The sequence below is a fragment of the Loxodonta africana genome, chromosome 1 (assembly GCF_030014295.1).
Source record: "Loxodonta africana isolate mLoxAfr1 chromosome 1, mLoxAfr1.hap2, whole genome shotgun sequence".
In the NCBI taxonomy this organism is placed as follows: Eukaryota; Metazoa; Chordata; class Mammalia; order Proboscidea; family Elephantidae; genus Loxodonta; species Loxodonta africana.
Window position 1 is genome coordinate 132184571 of NC_087342.1, and position 22021 is coordinate 132206591.

The following is a 22021-nucleotide window of genomic DNA, read 5'->3' on the forward strand; positions in this document are numbered from 1 at the left end:
GTCAGGGAACACCTACTGGAGTTGAAGACCTTGTTAGGAATAATCTAGAACCTTTCTGTTGAAATGTGGTCTATAGATGGCAGCATGGGCACCCCTGAGAGCTTGTTAGGAATGCAGAATCTCAGGTGTCATTCCAGGGCTACAGGACCAAAATCTGCGTTTTCATAATATCCCCAGTTGTGATGCAAAAGCTCTCAAGAGATTGGTGGGTAGTAATCTGGAACTGACTGTGCATTTCTTTAACCTTCTTAGTTTGAACCTTAACTGCCAAAATAAACTCTCCAGCTATTTATCTATCTGTAACTATTTTAGATTTCTGTGTAAGCTTCAAAACAGAATTTCTTTGAAACAAACTTTTAGTGGGGATGACAATGTTCCAAGGCATTACTCCCCTGCCCTTACCTCTAATCTTCTTCACCTTAAGATTTTTTTTTAAATTTTATTTATTTTGTTGTTGTTGAGAATATACATTGCAAAACATACTCCAGTCTGACAGTTTTTACATATACCATTTAGTGACATTGATTATGTTCTTCAAGTTGTGCAACCATCCTCACCCTCCTTTTCTGAGTTGTTCCTTCCTCATTAACATAAACTCACTACCCCCTATGGTTCCTATCTAATCTTTCGAGCTATCTATAGTTCTTCAAAACCCACCAACCCAGTGCCCTCGATAGATCTTAAGTGAGCGTAATGCTCAAGGCGTGTATTTTTTACTAGTTAAGCTAAAATATTATTTGGTTTTAGGAAGACTTCAGGGGACATTTTTTGGTTTAAGTTTTAAAAAGATTATCTCAGGGCAGTAGTTTCAGGGGTTCATCCAGCCTCCGTGGCTCCAGAAAGTCTGGAGCCCATGAGAATTTGAAATTCTGTACTGAATTTCTCCCCTTTTGATCAGGATTCTTCTATAGAATCTTTTATCAAAATGTTCATTAAGGCTAAGAGTTTTTGTAGTATTTTGCCTTTGTATAAAAACTGTCACATGGGCCATTTATTTTCAGTATGACCTGTTGCCTTTCTTAAGAATCACATTATTTTAGATTAATTAATCTAATGATTTAACTTTTATCAGAGCTTAGATAGAGAATAGATTTGGAAGCACCTAAATTAACTTTTGTTGAGGCCTGCTCAATCAGCCTTAACAGTTGTGGTTGCCGGCTCATAGTAGGTACTTAGTTTTTTTGTTAAATCAATACTTATGAGCCTTTATGATTTTGAGTGGCAGATTATTGGCCTTTTTAGCTATTCTGATATAAGTTTGGTATTATTACCAAATCCTGCCAGTAATCATCACCTTGACGTTAGTAGCATTTTGGAACCCCCTATATAGGTGCACTTTATCCTTCCAGCCTTGGGTCTGTGTAGCTGGCATGGAAGCTCTTCCTTGGATCAGAGGAGAACTGGAGTGGTGGATGGGGCAGAACTTTAACACCTGTTTCACAGAAATGTTCATTCGATGATGAGTAAGCTATGGAATATGAATTCCGTATGTATGGACATGATTATATAGATATTAACATATATTCAGTGCCAGGAATTGAAGTTTCATATTTTAGTATATATAGTTATATTTAAATGGAAGATAGTGGTTCTCCATTTCTACTGAGGGTAATTAAAGAAAGAATAGTCTTGAATTATAGCAGGAAGGATTTAAGTTAGCTCTAAAGTTGTCTTTTTAAGTTGGGGTTGTTAAATATTGTCTTGAGCTTCCAGTGGAGGTTATTAATATTCTTGTGGGCTTAAAAGGTAATCATTTGTCAAGGATGGTTCAGTTGTTCTTTTTACTGGTAAGGGGAGAAACTATTTTCTGACCCTGTGATTTTGTTTAACGGAATGAGTTACATGATTTTAGGGGGCCAAATAAATCACTTTCTGTTAATAACTGGAAATATTTATCAGACAAAAAATTTAGGTAACAAATAGCTACTTCAGACCAGCTTTTGTAAAGAGAAGAATCAATTTACAGTGAATGTAGTGCCTTCTCACTGGCCTTTTCCAGTTTACTCCGGGATCTCTTGCACAGTACTTGACAGTAGTGTTTCATACGTAGTGCTTCTGTACTGATAGGAAGAAATAAGGTCTGCTGCACAAACTATTCCAAACAGCCTGACACAATACCGAACACTTAATTGACCTTGATGCTAAAACTTAGCAAGGTAATTTGGGGGGAAAAAATTAAAGATTGCTTCATATTTTTTGAATGAATACTGTAGATCACTTGAGTGTTCTATAGGCAACTGTTTAACATATTTAATTAACAGTAATAAATACATACTTCATATCTTTAACTTTTTTGGTATTTTCATCTTTTCAGTGTTACAAAGCATAAAGGTTATGTAGATGAAAAGGCTGAGGGCAGAAAGGGAGAGCTCCTAAAATGTCTGCAGTTACTTGTTGGTAGCTTGCCCTTTCAGCAGGATGATTATATAAACTGATTTTTGACTGTTTACATGATTTTAATATCTCACAGGTATATATCGACTCATGTTTCCACAAAAGGGAGGACAGTAGGACAGTTAAACTGTGATGTTAGTAGTTTAACAGGGATCTAAAAACCATTCACTTTGACTAGGGCGTGTTGTCTCATGGTATCTGCCTAAACATAAAGCAAAGACCTGTGTTTCCTTTGAGACAATTTTTTAGGGGAATTAAAGTGACAAATTATCTTAAAAAAATACTTTTTAATTTCTGTTAAGAAACACATCCCCTTAAACTGCCATAAATTCATATTGACATGTTCTTCAGATTTTCAGGCTACATGTGTTTAAGCTCTTAAAGAAAGTCATGTTGATTGTAACTTCATTAATATTCTTTAAAGTGTATTAAATTAAAATTTTAATATTTATCTTTAAAAAGTATAGAAAGACATTTGCTATAAAATTATGAAATTTGAGTTATTAATACTCTGTTGAGATGAAGAATACCTTAAGTGTTACTCTAAACGTTGACTAACCTGTTGCCATCAAGTTGATTCCGACTCATGGTGACTCTATAGGACAGGGCAGAATTGCTCCGTAGAGTTTCTGAGGAGTGGCTGGTGGATTTGAACTGCTGACCTTTTGGTTAGCAGCTGAATGCCTAACCGCGGTGCCACTGGGGTTGCGGTGTTCAATAGTAAATGATTTTTCTTTATATATGTAGCATTGGGATTTATAGTCTTATAGGATTTTGAAATGCTTTTTAGTCTCTCTGGGTAAGGTAACAGGACTAAAAAAGCACTAAAATTGTTTAAAGCATTCAACTCCATATCCTCAGTGGAGTTCAAGGACCATGTAATTGGAATTTTTGCACAGCAACAGGTTCCTAGAGTGGCCCAGAGAATAGGAACTTCTTTGAGGGGTGCCTGAAAAGCTGGAGATGCTAGTGATTTGAAACTTCTTAACATCTGATCTTTTTGCAGCCATCCCTGCCACAGTGAAATGTACCACTACCCATCCATCCAGTGAAACAATCAGAAAACGGAGAACACTCCCTCTTTCTTCTTCCTCCGCATATCCAGTTTGTCACCACCCCAGCCAGTTTCATCTCTCAAATATTTCTTGAATCCTTTAACTTTTTTCCATATTTTTGTCACTCTCATTTCATCCAAGTCATTGTCATCCCTTAACTTGAGTTTCTGAATTTGCTTCTCTTTCACTTACACTCATTTTAGCTGCACTTTGGTTAATTCTTTAACTCACAACAAGAACGATCTTTTCAAAATGAAAATTTGGTGGACACACACACAATTAAAACACTTTAATGGCTTTCCCTTGTTCTAAGATGAAAGACCAAAGCCCTTATCATGTCCTATGAGCCCCTCATGGTCTGGCACTTGCCTGCATCTCTAGGCTCGTTCATACCCCATTCAGTTCTGTTCCTCTTCGCCATCTACGCTTTGGCCAGACTGGCTCTTCTTCAGTTACTTGCACAGGAGTTTTGAACATGCTGTTCTCTTAGCCTGCAACTTTTTCCCACCCCTCTTTTCCTGATTAATTCCTGTTCTTTTTTTTTTTTTTCAGGTCTCAGTTCAAGCATCAGTTCTTCAGGGAAGCCTTTTCTGATCTTTCGGTTTAGATAAAAATTTTCTATTAAACATTCCCACAGCAGCAAATATTTCTCCTTTATATTCTTCTGACACTTTATATTCTTCTATTTTTTTTTGTGTGTGTATGTGATTATTAATAATCCGTGTGCTCCATTAGAAGCCAGGTTCCACAAGGCTGAGGACTATGTCATTTTGCTCCCTGTGGCATCTTGCCAGCACCTATCACAATGTCTAGCACATGAGGCTGTTAATAAACTTGTGTGAAGGAATATAAACTTCTCTGTTGGCCCTGCAACTGAGTTGAAACATGAAAAAGCCAACATTAACTGTTGATACTTCTCACGGACATCATTTTGGCAGGGATATGAAGAAGCCAGACTGGAGACTTAGTGAGGAAGCATCTATCATGAGGTGAAGCCTATTGATAGCATTTAGTTAGTGCAGTTTTCCTGTGAATACATATTGCATATATTCCTATGTTTAATATTTATGATCGTTCCAAATTTCTGTTCACAAAAACATTGGGTGACAGATTTATTATTTCTTTAATCTACCAAGGTTTTATATTCTAAACATGTTATTCTAAATATTGGCCACATGATTTTTTTATTGTGGTACAAATACACATAGCAAAACATTTGCCAGTTTAACAGTTTTTACATGTATGATTCATTGACATTGATTACATTTGGCCGCATGATCTTGTATATAGAAGTATTTCATTACGTTTGAAGATCTCAGTCATTTATTTGAAAGATTTGAGTATCTCGTAAATATCTGGGATTTGTGCTAAATGGTAGTAAACTAGACTTCCTGCCTTTGTGATATGTGAGAGAGAGGGATAAGGAAAGAGAGATGGGCAAAGAGAGATTAAATAGGTTATCAGCTAAACAGGGTAATCACAGAATGTTAAAAGTGTTCACAGGTGGTGAGAGTGAGTGGAGAGTAACTGGAAAGGCAACCGTAGCTAGAGTAGTCCAAGAAGTCTCCAAGCAGGCAGCATGCGAACTGAGGCATAGAAGAGGAGAGTGAGCCAACCCTGTAAAGAGCTGAGGAAGGGACATTCTAGTCAGAGTGAATAGCAAGTGTAAAGTCATGGAGGCAGGAAAAGACACAGCCTACAAAACCTTTGGGACAGTTCTACCCTTTCACATGGGTTGCTGTGAGTTGGAGCCGACTCTGTGGCATCTAACAACAACAAATCATAGTGTGGTGAGTGGGAGTGGCATGAAGTGTTTGGAAGAAGTGTGAGAGACCTCGTTAATGGGTGAGCCATGGCAAGCCATTTAATCTGTCATACAAGGCTTTCTGTTATGTGGTCCCCTCCTATCAGCTCTTGAAAGTTACTCCAAACACTCTGCTCTTCAGGTATGCCAAAGACCTCTGCCATTCCACTCTTCCCCTCCCCGCCTTTGCCTTTGTGTGTCTTGGCATCTTCTGTCCCTGCTGTCTACTCAAAAAAAAAAACAAAAACAAAAACCTGTTGCTGTTGAGTGGATTCCAATGCATAGTAAACCTGCAGGACAGGGTAGAGCTGCCCTATAGAGTTTCCAAGGAGCGCCTGGTGGATTTGAGCTGCTGAGCTTTTGGTTCACCGCCTACTACTCTGCCTTTAAGTTTCAGTTCAGGCTTTGCCTCCTCTAGGAGACCTGAATGTTTCCCAATGCAGACTTCAAGTCTCCTGTGTTGAGGTCCTTATTGCCCTTAACGTGTCACACTATGTTAAAATTGATTACTCCACATTATATTTAAGGTTCATCTATATTGATATGTACAGTTTATTTTCGCTGTTCTGTAATCGCTGTATGGAGAGAAAAATCGTACTGGTGGGCATTTAGGTTATTTCCAATCTTTTTATAAATCATTCAGCTATAAATATTCTTGTACATTGCTTCTTGACTATGTGTGAAATTCTTCACGTTGTTTTTCAGTCATTTTTGACCATGACCCAGAAAAATAATATTCTATAGCATGACTCAGTTTATATGTACATATGTGTGTTACTAATTTTTAGAGTTTAGCAAGAGTGTATTCATGTGATGTACTCCTATTTTTTTCTCTTAAAAAAAAAAAAAAAAAACTTGAGAATAAATTGACTAATTGTTGCCTGTTGTGACCTGCTCTATGGTATGGTGTGTGTGCATATGAATAAATGGATTGGGTATATATTCATCTAGAACTTTATTAGATTTTGCCAAATTATTTTCTAAGTGATTATACCAGTTTATGCTTGGCCTGGCCTCTGAGTCTGGAGCTTTAGCTTTTTGACTTTTTGCCCATGGTCTTTTTTAAGAGCACTTACTTGGTGCAGAATTGGGAAGTACTCAATAGTTTATTGAGTGAAAATGAGGATTTCATACCAATAATCGAACCCCTACCATGTTGAGCAACTACTGTGTTGGCAGTTTTAGTAAATTTATAAGGTTAATTCAGTAGAGTGGATAATTCATTTGTAATTTTGGTTAGGCTCTTAAAAGTCTATTTGGGGGTGTTTCTAACTATATTGTTAAGAAATAGTGGTTGTATTCCAAGAAAACACACATTAACAAAATGACATTATTGTATCAATGGGTAAACATTGGTTGGAGTTAAAGTTTTCCATAAGTAATGGTGTATTTCTTTTTTCTTTGCAGGGATCAATAAAATGGTTTTTATAACCTTAAGTGTATAACACCTAAACATCACTGAGAATTTAATTACATCTAACATCTGCTCCAATAATATAGCTATTCATTTTCTGTGACTGCTGGCATTATTATTAGCACAGTGCTTTTACACATTTTAATCCCTTTAGTATCCTTTGTTATAAAAAAGCACCACTGTATTGGGTGCTCCAGCTTTTTACCTGGAAGATCAGTTACTATCACATGTAAATGATGCTTCCTAATTAATTAATTAAATCCACTCACATATTTGCTGCATCAGGAAAATTATGCAGTAGAGAAAAGTCTCCATTTGTATTTGAATATTGGTCTATCAGGTATTCCGGGGAAATCATTTTGTTTTAAGGGGAAAAAAAGCAATCCCTGCAATTTGTTTTGTAGACCAGTGTAGAACCTTCCCTAGAGGAGGAAGAGAACTGTGCTTGCTTTGGTTTTTCAAAGTTTCTGAATATGACAATAACTAGCACTAAGTAGTGCTTTAAAACTTTCAGAATATTTTCCGTTTGTAAGCCTTTCCTGAGCGTTGGGGGCAAACAATCCTGTTTAGCATATGAGAATTTTGTTGCTGTGGTGGTTACTAATCAGTTGTTATTTATACAGCTCAAGGTGGCAGAACAGACTGACAATACAAGCCTTTTGGCTTCTAATTCATTTTGGCACTGATAGCCATCAGACAGATGTTTAAAGTATGTTTGTCAGTTTATATATGTCATTTCTCCAATTTAAAAGCAGAATATTTTGTGGTAAGTTATATGTGCATAATTTACCCCCTGTGTAATAAAGGAAAATTTTTGGGATGTGATTAGTTTTGTTGCATTCTAATTACTGACTTTAACACTGCTTTGTAGATTGTCTTACTTTCCTTTATGTAAAATTTTCTTAAGGTTGATTTATATTGTTATTTTTTACTGTACATATATAAAGAAATCTGTTAGGTACAAGCTTCTGAATATTTGATATAATTCCAAAAATGTTACTTTTACTTTTCCACTTTTATTTTGTTAATTGTACAAGTTATATGTGAAAACATTGCATGCTACTGAAACAAAATTTGTGTTCTTACCACCCAGCGCAGGAGATTATAAACAGTGCCAAGACACAACTCTCGTTAGCAAGCAGCTGTCAGTACCATTTGAAAATTTGAGTGTAATTTCTGTAACCTTCCGTCATAATTGTATAAAAACCCAAAATGCTTCTAATATGCTGCTGTGATGCTTATTTTAGTTTTTAATGTCAGCTTTCCCTTGTTTTCTTTCCTTAATTAGGTCCCCGATGGGCTTCCTGGAACATTGGTGTGTTTATTTGTATCAGATGTGCTGGAATCCATAGAAATCTTGGGGTGCACATATCTAGGGTCAAGTCAGTCAACCTAGACCAATGGACACCAGAACAGATACAGGTAAACTTTTCTTACCAAGAAATTATTTAAAATATTTAAAGTGAATGTAAAATCTTTAACCTTCCTTGCATCTGAGAGTTAACATTGAAAAGAAGTGTAAAATGGCATGTGCCACATACAAAGTTTGAGTAGTATTTGAATTGTCAATTCAGATGTTTATTTCTTCTTGGGTCTATAGTAAAGTCAGTTTTTTTTTTTTTTTAATATCTAGTTTTATCTAAAATTTTGACTTAGTAGTTTTTGAAGAATAAATTTCTTTTTCTTGTATTGATGAAATTTGGCAAGTAATTCCATAGTTTGTTTTGTTTTCCTGTCAGTAGAGGGAGCAGTAGTAAAGATAAAGAGGTTTTCTTGATTTTCAGACAGGATCTACTTGCTAGAAGAAAGCCTAGTGAACAAATGTTCTAATGACTGATTTGGACTTCTTTAGAGAGGTGTAGCTTTGTTAGAAATAAATTTGGAATTTTAGGGAATTGCCAATTTTCTATTATGACAGTCGTAAATTCTCAAAATCTTACTTTATAATTCTCAAGGTTGGCTGCTAGTATAAAAATGATTTTTTCTAGTGGTCTTGTTTTATAATTCACAGTGAAATTATACCACTTCATCTAGCGCCTTTTGAAATTACTTTTCAGTGTGAAGCCTAAATACATAAATATATGTTGTTGAATCTCAGTGCTACACATATATACCCAGAATCACAAGAAAATAAAAACACAGAAATTGGTCTGGATGAGCTGAGGTGAGGGTAGAAAGAATAGAATGGAGGCTATAAAGTCAAACAGTTTTGTGTGGTTTCAAATTAGGTTTTTGAGCCTTTATGATCCTTTATTTGTTTTCAAGATTATTGAGGAAAAAACATTCTAGTTCTATCAAGGAAACAGAGCTTTTTGAAACATTTCATGTAAGGCAGTGCTCTTAATAACATCTCTGTAGTAAATGTGGTAACAGATTTCATGATGGTTAAGTATTCCTCAAGAAATCATGAGGCGTTATCGGAAGATGTAACTTTGTGTTTGCAGTGGATTACAGAGGTACAAAACATTCTAGGCCCCAACTAGATTGCCTTTTTAATAGTTCATTTCAAACCAAGACAAAACTTGGAATCCCTGTGCAATTCAAGTAGATTTCCAAAAATACTATTTTTCTCAAGTAGGCTATTGAGAGGAGTTGTGGATAGAAGGTTATTTGAGTTGGTTGTTCTGCCTTGAGACTGAAATGCAATTATTCTTTTTCTGTGGCTTAGACCAGAACTTCCCCATCAGAGGGCTTTGATTCACTGGTGACAGGTGTACTGCAAGATACTGAATTCCAGACTGTACAGCACAACCTTTATTTTAGCCTAGAAACTTTCAAGACAACTGACTCTAGGGAGGCATAGAACAACATGATTAAGAAGGTGATCTCTAGTATTAGATGGCTGGAGTTAGACTTGTATGATCTTGATAGGATATTTAAGCTCAGAGTGCCTTAGTTTCTTCATTTGTAAGATGGAAATAGTAATAGTGCCTATTTCTTTGCATTGCTATGAGGATCAAATAAGTAAATATGGGTAGAGCATTTAAAACAATACCTGGAACATTTTAAGCACTCAGTTGATGTTAGCTTGGCACTGGGTTTGTTAGTTACTAATGGCATTAGTGCTGCATCTGTTTATTATGTAAAACCTTCAGTATAGCTGCCTTGAATATCTTTTTGATCTTAGGCAATTTAGCTTCCTAGTTAACCTGCTGTGATGAATTGAATTGGTTGCTAAATGTACTACTGAGTAAGTAGACAAAATGATCCATTGTGTAGTAGTATTGAATAAAAATAAAGTTACTTTTTGAGAATATTTGCCAAAAATAACTCATTTTAGTAGTATTGGATATTAGGGCATTTTGAGTTGAATAGTTGGGTGGTCATATCAACTGTCCATTGAGGTTGTCCCTCACTGAGTGAAAAAAATCTTATTTATATCCCGTTTCCTGTGGTAGTAGGTATGTTCCAGAAATCCACTCTTTTTATACCATGACATTTTTTTTAATCTTTTTACTTAAAAAAAAAAAAAAATATTAATTATAGAGTATAATTCACAGATGTGAGTTTTAGCAAATATCTACACTGTGTAACTAATACCTCCAGTGAAAACGCAGAACATTTTCATTACCCTAGAAAGTTTCCTTATGCCAGTTTCCAGTCAACTCCTCTGGTAGCAACCGCTGCACCGATTTCTGTCCTCTTAGACTGTAGTCTTGGTATACATGACATTTCTACCTTTTGGAATCCTTTCCTGCTAACTTTGACTCTTAATTCAGATTAGGAAATATGATGATCACAATATGTTGTAGTGTGACATATTCATATTCATTTCTTTGATATAAGAAATGCCTGGGAGGTATTTATTTATAGAAGGAAGACAAATACTTTTACTGCAGTAAGCTCTACTCTGCCTTCTCTCATCATCACCCCTAACATTTCATGATGATCATGTTTCTAATCGTCAAATACGATACTTAGTTTTGGTGAGTTGGAACTAACTTGATGGCACCTAACAACAACAATCCATATTTGTACCCATTCCAAAGAAAGGATACAACAGAATGTGGAAATTATCGAACAGCATTATTTATATCACATGCAGGTAGAATTTTGTTTAAGATAACAATACCTCGACAGAAAACTGCCAGAAATTCGAGCTGGATTCAGAAGAGGATGAAGAACAAGGGGTATCATTGCTGATGGACAGATATATCTTGGCTGAAAGCAGTGAATACTAGAAAGATGTTTATCTGTGTTTTATTGACTATGCAAAGGCATTTGACTCTGTGGATCATAACATCATGGATAACATTGTAAAGAGTGGGAATTCCAGAACACTTAATTGTGTTCACAAGGGACCTGTACATAGACCAGGAGGCAGTTGTTTGAACAGAACAAGGGGATACTGTGTAGTTTAAAATCAGGAAAGATGTGCGTCAAGGTTGTATCCTTTCACCATACTTTCTCAATTTGTATGCTGAGCAAATAATCCAAGAAGCTAGACTATATGAAGAAGAACGTGGCATCAGGATTGAAGGAAGACTAATTAACAGCCTGTGATAAGCAGATGACACAACCTTGCTTGCCGAAAGGGAAAAGGACTTGAAGTACTTACTGATGTAGATGAAGGACTACAGCCTTCAGTATAGATTACACCTCAACATTAAGAAAGCAAAAATCCTTACAACTGGACCAGTAAGCAATATGATAAATGGAGAAAAGATTGAAATTGTCAAGGATTTCATTTTATTTGAATCCACGATCTACACCCATGGGAGCAACAGCGAAGAAATCAAACAATGTATTGCATTGTGCAAATATGCTACAAAAGACCGCTTTAAAGTGTTGAAAAGCAAAAATGTCACTTTGAGGACTAATATACGCCTGACACAGGCTGTGGTATTTTCAGTCTACCTTATGTTCATGTGAAAGCTGAACAATGAGTAAGGAAGACTGAAGAAGAATTGATACCTTTGAATTCAGGTGTTGGCGAAGAACGTTGAATATACTGTGGACTGTCAGAAAAACGCACAAACTGTCTTGAAAGAGTATAGCCAGCGTGTTCCTTGGAAGCAAGGATGGCGAAACTTTGTCTCATGGACTTTGGACATGTTATCAGGAGGGAGCAGTCCCTGGAGAAGGACATCATGCTCAGTAAAGTGGAGGGTCAGCAAAAAAGAGGGAGACCTGCAATGAGATTGTTTGACATAATGGCTGGAACGGTGGGCTCAAACATAGCAACGATTGTGAGGATGGTGGAGGACCGGGCAGTGTTTTGTTGTGTTATACACGGGGTTGCTATGAGTAGGAACTGACTCAATGTTACCTAACAACAATAGCAATCTTTTTGAGACCTTGTACTACTAAATGTGGAAATGTGATTTAGTTTCTGTGCCCAATCAAGCTATTAAATTAAAAAAACAAAAAAAAATTTTTTTGGGTGACTTTGTAAAATATAACTGTAGAGTTGCAAGTATAAGCTTATAAATGTAGGGTTATTTATCAATTGATACTATATATCAATTATTTATATATGCACCTTGTGTGTGTGTGTGTGTGTGTCTGTGAATCTTTAGGCCATCTACCATATTCATAGCTCTATTAGAATTGTTGTGTGCTTATTCTTAAAAGAAAATGATTTGCCTGCACAAATCTATTTTGATTTTTATTAGCATTGAAATAAGGTAAAGTTACTGACCTTTAAAAAAAAACCCTCATCAAATTTCTTTCTTTTAATATGGTTAATGATCAGATTAATAATGTCTTTGATAATGGATTTATTTCCATATACTTCTCAAATTTTTGGAAAGGACCAAATTTTAAATACTTTAAAAAAAATTTATTTTATAATGATTCATTAACCCCAAGTAATGATTACTGTTTTTCTTAGTTTTCTCCGGCTACCGTAACAAAACACCACAAAGTGTTACCTTCAGGAACTTTACATTTGAAATTGTCTACTCTTCATAGGTATATGTTTTATCCTTAGTGAACTTGCCTTAAACATTTTGTAGACATTTTCATCCCCTCTGTTCACATCTTTAAGGATCCCTTGTGGCTCAGTGGTTAAATGCTTAGCTGCTAACTGAAACGTTTGCAGCTTGAACCCACCAGCTGGTCTGCGGGAGAAATATTACAGCCCTTGAAACCCTATGGGGCAGTTCTGCTCTGTTCTGTAGGGTTGCTCCGGATTCAAATTGACTCGATGGCAATGAATTAGTTCATATCTTTACTGTTTTTACTTTAGCTTTGACTGTAAAGTGGGCTAGAAGGAAAGGTCTTTTAATCCCAACTCTTTTCATAGCCTTGTATACCAGAATAGAAGCATACCTTCCATTCATTTTCTGTGTACTCAATTTCTGAGTGATTCTGCTTTGAATTACAGCTTGTTTAAGGGTAGGATGGGGAAGGCGGTGGCTGCTAATCTTTCTGCCTTTATTTTCATTTTCAGGCTTGCTTCCTGCTTTTCTGCTTACTTTTAGAGGCATCTTTATTCTCTTTCTTCTTCTTTGAAACATGTTGGCTCATCCTTCTGCCAAAACAACACAGGCCCTCATATCCCTCTTTCACCTAACATGTATTGGCTCTTCTATACTCATGTATTCATTTGTTTAGTTGTTCAGTCAGTAAGCATGTCACTACTTACTCTCTATCAGCTACTGCCTTCTAGGAACTAGCTCCTATCTTCCTTTAACAGTTGTAATTCTTGAGCAATATTTTTATTTGCTATTTCATTTCTTTACCTTACTTTTATCTCTATTAATTCTATACTCACCATTCTGCTAAATTTACAGTCTCAGAAGAACACTGGTTACCTGTATCTAATGTCCAAATCCAGCTCTACATCGTTTTCCTCCTTGATCTTTCTGCTTCACTTGACAATGACCACTGCCCTCCAGAAGTTTTTTACCCTCTTGGTAAAGGAAGTTGAAGTTACTATCCTATATCTTAAACTACATAACTTTGTTAATTTATTACTCTCTCTCTCTTTTTTTTTTTTTTTTTGCTGTTTTACTCCTCTCCTCTCCTACCTAGAGATTTTCTAGTTTTGTCTTTAGCCCTTTTGTTCTTTTGTCTCTGTCTGGAGCAGAGCTCATTTACTTCTTATGGATTCAGCTGTCATTTTTCTGTGCAGATTATTCTTGGCCCCCTTTCCCAGGTAGTGACTTCTACATTGAGTTTCAGTCCTTTTTTCACATTGCCTGTTGGAGACCATTTGTAGGTTTATCGCTTTTGAAAATCCTTGGAGATCCTTGGCATGAAGTAATTGGAAATTTTGCTCAAGCATCCGTTTTAACGGTGTTCTGTGAGACTGGAGTTAGCCAGCTAGATTTCTTGCACAGCACTGAAATCGAAACATAGTTTTATATTCTCTGCTCATCCTTGTATATTCTTATGAAATAATTAAAAGTCTTGTTTTATGAAAAATGCCTCGTAAAGAAATCCAGCCATTAATGCAATAATAGAAATGAAGAAAAAGGAATAGATATATCCAGGCATGTTTGCATTTTTTTGCCAGATAATATTATATGTTTGAGTAGAATAAATAATGGAATATCAGAATTAACTGTTTCTCTGTCGTGATATCAACAAAACCCCTATATATTCCATATGGAAACAGAAAAAAGGATTTGTGAAATTGTTTCAGTGTGGGAAATTTTGGCTGTATGATTGTTGACTAGTGTATACCACATGTAAATGTTAAGGCTGGTAGGTATCTTTATTTTACAGACAGTTTGACAAATCTAAAATTAAAATAATGATCTCCTTGCTTAAACTGGATTCTTTCCTTCATCCATTTAGTCTTAAAACCAGGGCGCTGTCCCATGGTTCTTACTCCTTCCTCCCTTTTGTCTCGATATTCCATCAGCTCTTAATTCTTTTGTTGCGTCTGTTGGTTTTCGCTCTCATTTCTCCACATCATAGTCCAAGGCTTTAGCTTATTCCTGATTGTCCCACCACTGCTGTCTTTCCATCTGTTTACACATAACATCCAGAGTAATCTTCCTATAACATTGGTTTGGTCATTTTATTTCTGTCCTAAGGGATTTGCATTGATTCTCTGGAAATCATAAAAGTTTTATTTTCTTTAAATTGATATTAAGTATTTCTGCCATCTGGCTTCATCCTGTTTTTGCGACCTTACTCCAGATGCTTTATAAGAGATAGCTTTGGCTATATGTATCTAGACAGCTCCTCCTGTTGAATCAATCTCATGGATATATTCTTTTTTTTGTTGTTGTTGAATATGTTTTTTGTGTATTCTTTCTGCCAAAGTAAATCCTTCCCATTTTTAAAATCTATATACATCTTGTGCTTAATCATATACTGCTGTATATTGTTATTTACCTTTGCCCCACTTCTGTTTATCTGAATTGTAAGCTTCCAGCAGTTAGAAACTTTGTCACATATGTCTTTGTAGTCCTCGTGATAGCTACTACAGTGCAAGAAACATAGTACATGCCTAATATTATTAATAACGTGTGGAGAACAATTTTTAATACAGTTCTCTGAGATAATACTATCCTTAGCAGTGAATGGGGAAGATGGAGAATAAGAAAGAAAAACCAAGCATTTGCTCCCCAACTTATCCTGTATATTTTATATAAGTGTCTCTTTTCATCTTTTTTTTTTTAATTTTATTGTGCTTTAAGTGAAAGCTTACAAATCAAGTCAGCCTCTCATATAAAGCCTTATGTACACCTCGCTGTATACTCCTAGTTGCTCTCCCCCTAATGAGATAGCATACTCCTTCTCTCCACGCTGTATTTCCATGTCCATCCAGCCAGGTTCTGTCCCCCTTGGCCTTCACATCTCCCCTCCAGACAGGAGCTGCCACATAGCCTCATGTATCTACTTGATCCAAGAAGCTCACCCTCACCAGTATCATTTTCTGTCTTATAGTCCAGTCCAGTCTCTGTCTGAAGAGTTCTTTTCTTGATCTGTCTTTTTTTCTCCATGGTTTTTTCCCATATACTTTTAAAATCCCCAAAATAGAGTAACCTCAGAGAGTATAACTTAAACTAGTGTGTGGAAGTTTTAAGGCACTATATTGCAGGCACCAACTGGCAAAGCAGTATTTCCTAATTTTCAAACCATCCAAAATTGAAATTGATTGTCATCGCAGGTAGTGAATTTACTTACTATTACTGGAATCATTTGTGAAGAAGCTGGACAACCAGCTGGAAGTGTGTAGCTGGGATTCAAGCACTGAATGGGAAGATGGAGAATAGTTTAGATGACTCTGAGACTCTTTGAAACCCCTTTCATTATTGAGATTCTCTGAGTGCGCAGTCCTCTTTGGTTACCACTAGCAGTTCAAAAACATTTTCATTACTTGACTTTGAACAAAAATGATATATTACAGCTAGTGATGTGATTCAGCTTTTTCTAAAAAGTCTAATTGTTTACCGACATTTGTTGAAAAGACTATTCTTTATTGAATTGCCATGATATCTTTGTTGAAAATCAGTTAACGATAATATAGGTCTGTTTTCTAGATTGTCTGTTCCATTTCATTGATCTGTGTGTTTTCATTCCTTTACTACACTACCTTGGTTTCTGTACATTTTTAAGGGTGCAAACGGTTAATGCATTCAACTGCTAACTGAAAGATTAGTGGCTCAAGTCCACCCAGAGAGTACGTCAGAAGAAAGGCTTGGAGATCTACTTCTGAAAAACCAGCCATTGAAAGTCCTGTGGCGTACAGTTCTACTCTGGCAAAGGGGATCCCTGTGGGTTTGGAGTCAGCTCTGTGACAACTAGAAAAAAAAAAAAAAGTATTCACAAAAATATTTTGACTATTGTAAATCCTTTACCTTTTCATATAAATTTTAGGATTAGTTTATTGATATTTTGATTGGAATCACATTGAATCTATAGATCAATTTGGGGGAGAATTGACATTTTTGTAATACTGAGTTTTACAGCCCATGAACATAGTGTATCTTTCCATTTATATAGCTTCTCTTTATTTCTTCAGTGTTTTGTAGTTTTCAGAATATAGATTTAACATATCTTATTAGGTTTATTTCTAATTACTTAATGTATTTTGGTACTATTATAAATGACATTTTAAAAAATTCAATTTCCAGTTTTTCACTGAGTATAAAGAGGAGAAACCTACCTGTTGCCATTGAGTTGATTCCAACTCATAGTGACCCTATAAGACACAGAACTGCCCTATAGGGTTTCCAAGGCTGTAAGTCTTTATGGAAGCAAACTGTCATATCTTTCTTTCAGAGAGTGGCTGGTGGGTTTGGACCACTGAACTTTCGGTTAGCAGCTGAGTGCTTAACCACTGTGCCACCAGAGCTCCTAGAGGAGAAACCTAGGTGGCTCAGACAGTTTGTGCTTGACTGTTAACCTAAAGGTTGGCGGTTCACACCCACCCAGCGGTACTGTGGAAGATAGGCCTGGCTGTCTCCTTTTGTTAAGATGAAAAAAATGAAAAGAAACCTGTTGCTGTCAAGTCGATTTCAACTTACAGCAACCTTATAGGACACGGTAGAACTGCCCCATAGGGTTTCCAAGGAGCGTCTGGTGAATTCAAACTGCCGACCTTTTGGTAACCACTGTGCCACCAGGGCTCCCTGTTTAGTAAAATTAAAAAAACTACCTAGGAAATCCTGTGGAGTAATTCTACTCTGTAATGCATGGGATTGCAATGATTTGGAAATGACTCGACAGCTTTAGGTTTAATTTCCTCTCGTTTTACTACTTTCAGATGAAAGCTTAGATTATTGACTGGAAATCTTGTTTAAATAAAAGCATTTAATGTTCTAAATTTCTCTGTAAGCATTGTTTGACCTACATCTCACTTATTTTGGTAAATATTTATCATTTTATAATGTCCCTTTTATATCAGATATTGTTCCCTGGTGTGAAGTCTTCTTTGTGTGATGTTATTAAAGGCATTGCAGCTTTCTGTTTTTTTTTTTTTGGTCATTGTTTTAAAAATATATCTCACAAAACATTTGCCAGTTCAATGTTTTTCAGGTGTACAGTTTAGTAATATCAATTACATTAACTGGCTGTGCAAATATTACACTTAATCAATAGCAAATTTCCCATCACCACAAACAGAAACTCACTGCTTCCTAAACAGTGGTCCCCCTTCTCCCCCTCCCTCTCACTCCTGGTAACTACTAATAAACTTTGCTCTCTATACATTTGCCTGTTCTTGTCATTTTACATAAGTGAAGTCATACAATATTTGTCCTTTTGTGATTGTTTTATTTCACTCAGCATAGTGTTTTCAAGGTTCATCCATGTTGTAGCATGTGTCAGGAGTTCATTTCTCTTTCTGGCTGAGTAGTATTCCATTGTATATACGTACCACATTTTGTTTATCCATTCACCTATTGATGCACGTTTAGGGTTGTTTCCACTTTTTGGCTATTGTGGATAGTGCTGTAATGAACACTGGTGTACATGTGTCTGTTTTGCTGCTTTTAACTCCCTATGGTATATACATAGGAGTGGAATTGCTGGGTCGTAGTAGTTCTAGTTTTAGTTTTTTGAGGAAACACCACACTGTTTTCCACAAAGGCTATACCATTTTGCATTCCCATCAGCAGTGAATAAGTGTTCCAGTTTTCCTGCATCTCCATCAGCATTTGTTATTTTCCTTTTTTAAAATCTTAGCCATCCTAGTGGAAATGAAGTGGTATCTCATTGTGGTTTTAATATGCATGTCTCTGATGGCCAAAGATGTTGACATCTTTTCGTGTGATTGCTGGCTATTTGAATATTTATCTTTGGTGAAATGTGTGTTCAAGTCTTTGCACCTCTTTTTTTTCGGGTTGGGTTATTTGTCTTTTTGTTGTTTAGCTGTAGAAGTCTTATATGTATTTTGGATATTAGACCCTTACTGGATATATGGTTCCCAGAGATATCCTCCCAATCTTATAGGTTTTTTCACTTTTTTGGTTCAGTCCTTTGAAGAATAAAAGTATTGAATTTATGCATTTTGTCTTTGGCTGTTTGTCCTTTTGTTATTATATTAGATAATTCATCATTAAAAGCTAGTCCTGACAGTCATGCCCCTATATTTTCTTAAAGAATTTTATGGTTTTGGTTTTCACATTTAGGTCTTTAATCCATTTTGAAAAGTTTTTTGAGTATGGTGTAAGGCATGGATCCTGTTTCTTTTGCATGTGGCAATCCAATATTCCCAGCACCGTTTATTGAAGGGACTTTTCTTTCCCTGTCGAATGGACTTAGCACCTTTATCAAAAATCAATTGACCATGGATGTGCAGGTTTATTTTTGGACTCACAATTCTAGTCCATTGGTCTAAAAATCCAAACCCATGGCCATTGAGTCTATTCCAGCTATGTATCTTATTATACCAGTACCAGGCTGTTGTGATTACTGTAGTCGTGTAGCATGTTTTGAAATCAGGAAACGTGAGTCCTCCTAGTTGGTTTTTCTCCTTCAAAATTGTTTTAGCTATTTGGGTTCTCTTGCCATTCCATATAAAATTGAAGATCGGCTTTTCCATTGCTATATAGACGACTTTCTTCAAAATTGCATTGAATCTAAAGATTGCTTTGAGTAGTATTGGCATCTTAACAATATTAAGACTTGCAATCCATGAACACAGAATGTCCTTCCATTTATTTAGATCTTTTTAATCTCTTTTAGCAGTGTTAAATAATTTTCATTGTATAAATCTTTTACATCCTCATTGCGGCTTTCTGTTATTTAATATTTGCTTGATATGTCTTCTATGCTTTTATGTTTTACCTATGTATATCTTTAAATATGGAAACCCTGGTGGTGTAGTGGTTAAGAGCTACGGCTGCTAACTGAAAGGTCAGCAGTTTGAATCCACCAGGCACTCCTTGGAAACCTCTGGGTCAGTTCTACTCTGTCCAGTAGGGTCACTGTGAGTTGGAATCGACTCGACAGCAACAGGTTTGGGGTTTTTTTTTTTGTATCTTTAAATATAAAGTGGTTTCTTCTAGACAAGAAATGCCTACATGTCGTATGCTCTTTCATTATGTAGTTTCAAATCTTTTTTTTTTTTTTTTTCAGGGAAGTTTTTTGATTTATAGTTTTTAGTATTCTGTTCCCTTGTTTTAATTTTCTTCTTCAGGGACCATAATCTATATGTTGGGTCTTCTTTGCCTATCTCCAGTATTTGTCACTTTCTTGAATTCTTTTTATTACTTGCTTTTTATTTTATTTAAGGTTTTTTTTTCTTTTGCTTCTCAGTATTCTTAGACAATTATCTGTTGTGTTTATTTGCTTGCATGTTTTATTTAATTTAGCCTTCGTTTCTGAAATGTTTTCTTTTATTTCTAATTCTTCCTGGAGTTACTTCTGAGTGTTTCTAATTTGTGATTTATGTTCTTTTATAACTTGTATATGTCTTCTAAATCATTTTATATATTCTTTCATGTCTTATATATGTTTTAGCTTCTTCTGAATTAGGTTACAGTTTTGAGGGCATTTTTTTCTGGTGTGGTTTCATTATAGAGATGTTATTTTGAGTCTTCTCTTTTTTTCTTATAATAACTTTCTATGAGATTTGACCTTGATTCTTTTCTGTTGATAAATTTTGTGTGATTCTTTTCTGTTGATCAGCTTTATGTGTCATTAGTTTCCTTTTAATTTCAAAGGAGGGGATATTAAATATAGGTCTTTTAACTTCACAGTCATCTTTCTTCAGTTGTATTTATGTAATGTTCAAAAATAAAGGCAGCTTACTTTCTGAGATTTTCTTGCCCTGTTCGCTTCTTCCACTTTTATCTGGGCCTTCTTCTGTGTTTCCGTTATCCCTGACCTGCTCAGTTTGGTTCAGTTTCCAGGGCTCTGTCCTGGCAGGGAGCCTGGGTGGTTAGTTTTGAAAGTTCATAGGAGCTAGACAATTTCCTTCCTCAGAGGTTACTGTGGACCCTGTGCACTAACTTGTTATTAGATTGGGCAGAAATCCTTTTCAATTTAATGTGCTTTTCTCAAATTAATTCACTGTGATTTTCAGTTTATATCTCTTTACTCTTTGGTGTTCTGTCCTCAGATCCATCTGACTCCCCATTAGCTGCAAGCATCAGGCCAGTCTAATTGCTGTTTGTGTTTTATCCCTACCTGCTGGCATTTTGGGGTTTCTAAGGAGTTGCCATGAGTTGGAATTGACTCGATGGCACCTAACAACAACAAGGAGTACCTAGGTAGTACAAATAGTTAATGTGCTTGGCTGCTAACTAAAAGGTTGGAGGTTCGAGTTCACCCAGGGGTGCCTTGGAAGATCTACTTTAGAAAAACCAGCTGTTGAAAACCCTGTGAAGCACAGTTCTCCACCAACACACACAGGTCATCATGAGTTGGAGCTGACTCGACAGCAGCTGGTTTAGGCATTGATAGATAATCAGTGAGACACCTAGTTGTGTTGTAAACACTATCTATGGGTTTTTTGGTTTTTCTGCCTAGTTGTTTTCTATATTTTTGTTTGTTTAAATGAGGAGATTCAGGGAGGTTCAAAAACTAAATCACTACTTTGCAGGATTCTTATGACAAACATTATTTAAGAGAATAAAATGCCAGTAAAAAAGCTAATTTAGAGAGTTCTATGATTTAACTATGTTTGACTTGTATGTGTTAGCATATTATTTAGTTGCTCAGGGTTTTGAACCTTAGGTTACTTTTCATAGTGCCCCATAGAACCACATAATAAGCTTTCAGTACACTGAAATTCTTGGTACACATTTATTCAAGGAAATCCCAAATCATACAGTTTTTTCTGATTTTGTGAGAGAAGTGCTCATTATAATTCCATCAAGTTGACAAAGAAAATTTCTCAGATCATGGTAGTATGTACACTTAACTTTTTTAAGTTGATTGAGATTTAGCTATGCAGAATCCTTACCAGGGTCATTAAATATGTCTTCAAAGAAGAACAGAGCATGGGGGCAGCACACAGCATTGGGTTTATGCATTGCCTACCTCTGAGAGTGAAGTAAAGAAATATACTGTCTAAAACAGAATTTAATCTGTGAATAGAGGTTTACGTTTTAAAGCAGTCCATTTGGGAAAAAGTCATTTTGAATTTGAATGTCTAAGATTGCGCCCTATACAGTGAAACCTCTGAGAGCTGGAACTCGACAGGACTGCCTTGTTTTTTGGGTCTTGCAAATTTTCCGCCTTAGACAGGGTACAGCACTCTTTACAACTTTTCTGTTGCTCTCTATTAGTGGGAAATATTTACGTTTTCCTTCTCTGACAGATTTCCACTTTACACAGGTTCTGGCTTTCATAGGTTTTACTGTATTTGTCCTTTTGATTTGTTAATTGTTGTTAAGATTAAGCTTTTAATAAGACAGTAATTTTTTTTAAGGTATGTGTTTTCAGATTCTTTGTTATTGTCATTTACTACAGTTCTTGGGCCAAAGCAGTGAACAAAATAAT

The 22021-nt window shown here is 35.9% G+C and overlaps 1 protein-coding gene across 5 annotated transcripts in view; it reads left to right on the forward strand.

Annotated features, from left to right (window-relative positions):
- The window catches only part of SMAP1 (small ArfGAP 1), a 205276-nt gene that overhangs the window by 69005 nt on the left and 114250 nt on the right, over positions 1-22021 (forward strand). For all 5 annotated transcript variants that reach the window (XM_064287895.1, XM_064287900.1, XM_003404401.4 and 2 more), the window contains exon 2: positions 7956-8089. Coding sequence is in view for 3 of the 5 variants with exons in the window: in XM_003404401.4 (XP_003404449.2) it covers positions 7956-8089 (134 nt within the window). In the remaining 2 variants the exon portion in view is untranslated. The remainder of the gene's footprint in view (positions 1-7955; positions 8090-22021) is intronic.